At 52.0% G+C, this 4,637-nt stretch overlaps 1 protein-coding gene across 1 annotated transcript in view; it reads right to left on the bottom strand.

The window, feature by feature from the left end:
- Positions 1–2,821: 2,821 nt before the first annotated feature.
- Positions 2,822–4,637, bottom strand: part of camk1da (calcium/calmodulin-dependent protein kinase 1Da) — a 7,756-nt gene continuing 5,940 nt past the window's right edge. Inside the window, 7 exon segments of the mRNA XM_008316160.3 lie at positions 2,822–3,384; positions 3,609–3,768; positions 3,906–3,993; positions 4,076–4,155; positions 4,157–4,280; positions 4,354–4,429; positions 4,502–4,628. Coding sequence (XP_008314382.2) covers positions 3,275–3,384; positions 3,609–3,768; positions 3,906–3,993; positions 4,076–4,155; positions 4,157–4,280; positions 4,354–4,429; positions 4,502–4,628 — 765 coding nt within the window. The 3' untranslated portion in view covers positions 2,822–3,274.

A 4,637-nucleotide genomic window follows, 5' to 3' on the forward strand; every position in this document is an offset into this window, starting at 1 on the left:
GCGCTGGGGGAGGGGGAGGAGCGGGGCCGGCGGCTGCAGGAGCGCCTGGCGGCGGCGGAGAAGAAAAACCTTCATCTGAAGGAGAGAATCCGTAAAATGAAGCGTTCCCTGAAAAACGCCCGAGAAGCTGCACACAAGGCTGAGGAGGAGCTGCAGGAGCTGCAGGAGGTGCAGGAGGTGCAGGAGCAGCTGAGGGCAGCAGGGAGGAGATCCCCGTGTCTCTTCTTCTTCTTCTTCTTCGCACTGTGGGGGCACAGAGGTGCAGCAAAGAACGCCACCTAACTCCAAAAGTACCAAACAGGAAGTGCTGACCTTTTAGTGTTGATGACATCACTGAAGGGGGTGTGGTTTTAGTGTTGATGACATCACTGAAGGGGGTGTGGTTTCTACTACTGTTCATTTCCTACACTCATTAAAGTGGTCCTGGTCAAACGGTCAGACTGTTAAATGAAGCTAACGCTAACGCTAACACTGATTTACCTTCATACGTTGTCCTCATTCCTGGGCAGCAGAGGGCGCTCTCAGCAGAACTCCTATGAGATCAGATTTCGGTGGAGAACCAGATCAGGTTCTCAGTCCTCCTTTAATCCAACAACAGTTCCACGGAGGTCAGGGTTCAGTCGACCTCCGTGGAACTGTTGTTGGATTAGCAGTAAAATAATGAACAACCACTAGGTGGCGACAAAACACAGTGTGATAAAAGTAGTACACAGGTATTTGTTATTGCAGTAAATATAAGTGTACACAGTATTTCAGCTGGTCCACAGAGGTCACAGAGGTCACTGTCTGTAGACACACTCTCTCTGTGTGTGTGTGTGTGTGTGTGGTCCATCAATCCACTGGAATGTTCTGGAACAATGTGAACGGTGTGAACAACAGAGGCTGAAGTGAAGTTTTCTCCAGAAGCTTCTGTTCTTCCTGTCGTCTGGTTCATCACTGTCATAGTAGAGCTGACAGACAGGGGGCAGTGGAGAGTCAGGCCTCCTGGGCCTGGACCTCAGTCATCTTGAAATTCCAACATACGGACGCCACGTGTGGAAGGACACGTGTGTAGACGGTGTGTTTGTGAGGCTGTAGGTACAACCCTGTCTGCTACAGTCAGACTGTGGGAAACAAGCTGTCTGGGTTTTCCTACTGTCTTTGAACGCACCAGTGTGAGTCCTGAAACTGTGAAGTAACATCAGTGTTTACTGTCGTACACTACAGTATAGTACTACAGTACACTATACTACAGTATTGTGGAGTTAAACATCTTGACGTCTTGTGTCAAGTGTGAGTCGTTGACAGGAAGTGGAGGTTAGGAAGTTATTTTTCAAAATAAAACACCGTTCAGAATCAGATCATAAATCATGTCAGTTATTGATCTTTCTGTGCGGCCCAGCACCAACTGACCCACGGACCACTGCCAGGCCACAGACCTGGGGTTTGGAGACCTAACATCTTGTAGTACTTTTGTCAAAGTTTCTGTTGTTTGTGAGAAGAAAGGATCAAAGGAATTTTCTGAAAATGCAGCCTTTACAAATCATCATCTCTGCCCCCTCCCCTTAACTCCCCCTTTAACTCCCCCTTTAACTCCCCCCTTAACGTCCCCCTTAACTCCCCCTTTAACTCCCCCTTTAACTCCCCCCTTAACGTCCCCCTTAACTCCCCCTTTAACTCCCCCCTTAACGTCCCCCTTAACTCCCCCTTTAACTCCCCCCTTAACTCCCCCTTTAACTCCCCCTTTAACTCCCCCCTTAACTCCCCCCTTAACTCCCCCTTTAACTCCCCCTTTAACTCCCCCCTTAACTCCCCCCTTAACTCCCCCTTTAACTCCCCCCTTAACGTCCCCCTTAACTCCCCCTTTAACTCCCCCCTTAACGTCCCCCTTAACTCCCCCTTTAACTCCCCCTTTAACTCCCCCCTTAACGTCCCCCTTAACTCCCCCTTTAACTCCCCCTTTAACTCCCCCCTTAACGTCCCCCTTAACTCCCCCTTTAACTCCCCCCTTAACTCCCCCTTTAACTCCCCCCTTAACTCCCCCCTTAACTCCCCCTTTAACTCCCCCCTTAACTCCCCCCTTAACTCCCCCTTTAACTCCCCCCTTAACTCCCCCTTTAACTCCCCCTTTAACTCCCCCCTTAACGTCCCCCTTAACTCCCCCTTTAACTCCCCCCTTAACTCCCCCCTTAACTCCCCCTTTAACTCCCCCCTTAACTCCCCCTTTAACTCCCCCTTTAACTCCCCCCTTAACTCCCCCTTTAACTCCCCCTTTAACTCCCCCCTTAACGTCCCCCTTAACTCCCCCTTTAACTCCCCCTTTAACTCCCCCCTTAACGTCCCCCTTAACTCCCCCTTTAACTCCCCCTTTAACTCCCCCCTTAACTCCCCCTTTAACTCCCCCTTTAACTCCCCCCTTAACTCCCCCTTTAACTCCCCCCTTAACTCCCCCCTTAACTCCCCCTTTAACTCCCCCTTTAACTCCCCCCTTAACTCCCCCTTTAACTCCCCCTTTAACTCCCCCCTTAACGTCCCCCTTAACTCCCCCTTTAACTCCCCCCTTAACTCCCCCTTTAACTCCCCCTTTAACTCCCCCCTTAACGTCCCCCTTAACTCCCCCTTTAACTCCCCCTTTAACTCCCCCCTTAACTCCCCCCTTAACTCCCCCTTTAACTCCCCCCTTAACGTCCCCCTTAACTCCCCCTTTAACTCCCCCCTTAACGTCCCCCTTAACTCCCCCTTTAACTCCCCCTTTAACTCCCCCCTTAACTCCCCCCTTAACTTCAGCTTTTTTATTTTTTAAAGTCAAACAAAGAGAATGAAGTATTTTCCATCCGTGGTGAAGAGTTCAGAGGAATTTTATTTGTCCATTTAAGAAACCAACTTCAACAACATTATCTCTGTCCCAGGTGGGGCCACCTCCCTCTGGTTGAGAAACCAGCCCTGGGTCCTGGTGTAGAGTTCTCACAGTGAAACACTGAGAGTTCCTCACTACTGTATGTGTACTGCGTACTGCATTTACTGTGTCTTGCATACTGCATTTTCTGTGTACTGTGTACTGCATTTTCTGTCGTGGACGTCAGCTGACAGTCAGGGGGCGGAGCCAACAGAAGGGTCCTGGGTCCTGGGTGGTCAGAGGGACCTTCTCTTCATCAGAGTGATGTGTCCTCCTCCTGCTGCTCCTCCTCCTCCTCCTGCTCCTCCTCCTCCTCCTCCTGCTCCTCCTCCTCCTCCTCCTGCTCCTCCTCCTCCTCCTCCTGCTCCTCCTCCTCCTCCTCCCCCGTCAGACCTGCCGTCACTTGGTTTCTGCAGGTGACGACTGCTGTGGTCGACTTAGATCTGCCCCTGTGGAGGGGGCAACATCTGCTGAGGTCAGACTGCAGGGGGCGACTGATGGCAACACACCTGTGGAGGGGGCGGGGGGGAGAAGGAGGAGGACTACAGTAGTACACACGCTCTGATACTACAGTAGTACTCACGCTCTGATACTACAGTAGTACACACGCTCTGATACTACAGTAGTACTCACGCTCTGATACTACAGTAGTACTCACGCTCTGATACTACAGTAGTACTCACGCTCTGATACTACAGTAGTACACACGCTCTGATACTACAGTAGTACTCACGCTCTGATACTCGGTCACCGTCGTTGACTGTTTGCGTGAAGTTCTGGCTCTGAGACGACCGGCTCTGCCCTGTGTGGTCTGGGTTGGGCCTGCAGGGGGAGCCAGAGGCCAGCTGCAGCCGCCTCATGTGTCGGACCACGGCCGTAGCATTAAAGGCTTGCTGGGAAAATAAATAAACAAAGAAATAGAACAGATGAAGAATGACTGAGTCAGGGTCAGGGTCAGGGTCAGGGTCAGGGTCAGGGACAGGGTCAGGGGCAGGGTCAGGGACAGGGTCAGGGACAGGGTCAGGCCCACCCTCCATTTACTCCTGGCGAAGTTCTTCCTGATCTGTCGGCTCACAGACTCGTGGATGTTCTTACACAGAGCTGTGTCTCCAGCAATCCTGTTACACACACACACACACACACACACACACATGGTTATACATGGCAGGGGACGTGTGTGTGTGTGTGTGTGTCTCTCACCAGGGGTGTGTGAGCGCCTGTTCACAGCTGAAGCGTCTGATTGGATCCTTCTCCATCAGACTCCTGATGAAGTCCTTGGCTGGAAATAAAAGACGAGTCTGAGATGTCGTCCCAGTACGGAGCGTCAAACTCAAAGTCAGCTCTGAGGATCTGTTGGAAAAGTTTGGAGTCGTTCTCATCGTAGAACGGAGGGTAACCACAGAGTCTGTGGGTGGAGAGGAACACCATGACCACCCACTGAGCCACCGTGTGATGTCACCCTGTGATGTCATACTCACAGGATGTAGGCGATGACTCCGATGGACCAGCAGTCCACCGCCCTGCTGTAGGGCTTCTGGGCCAGAACCTCTGGAGCTGGGAGACGGGGGGGGGGTTGGTGTTTGTCACCGGTCAGAGAGACAGGTCTGTGGTCAGCTGACTGCTCACCTACGTATCCTGGTGTTCCACACGCCGTGGACATGACGTCCCCACTGACCTCCATCTTTGACAGACCAAAGTCACTGATCATGATCTTTGACTCGTCCTGGGAGTTAAAATACAGCAGGTTCTCTGGCTGGGGGGG

Source organism: Cynoglossus semilaevis, chromosome 8, assembly GCF_000523025.1.
Source record: "Cynoglossus semilaevis isolate Cse_v1.0 chromosome 8, Cse_v1.0, whole genome shotgun sequence".
Lineage (NCBI taxonomy): Eukaryota > Metazoa > Chordata > Actinopteri > Pleuronectiformes > Cynoglossidae > Cynoglossus > Cynoglossus semilaevis.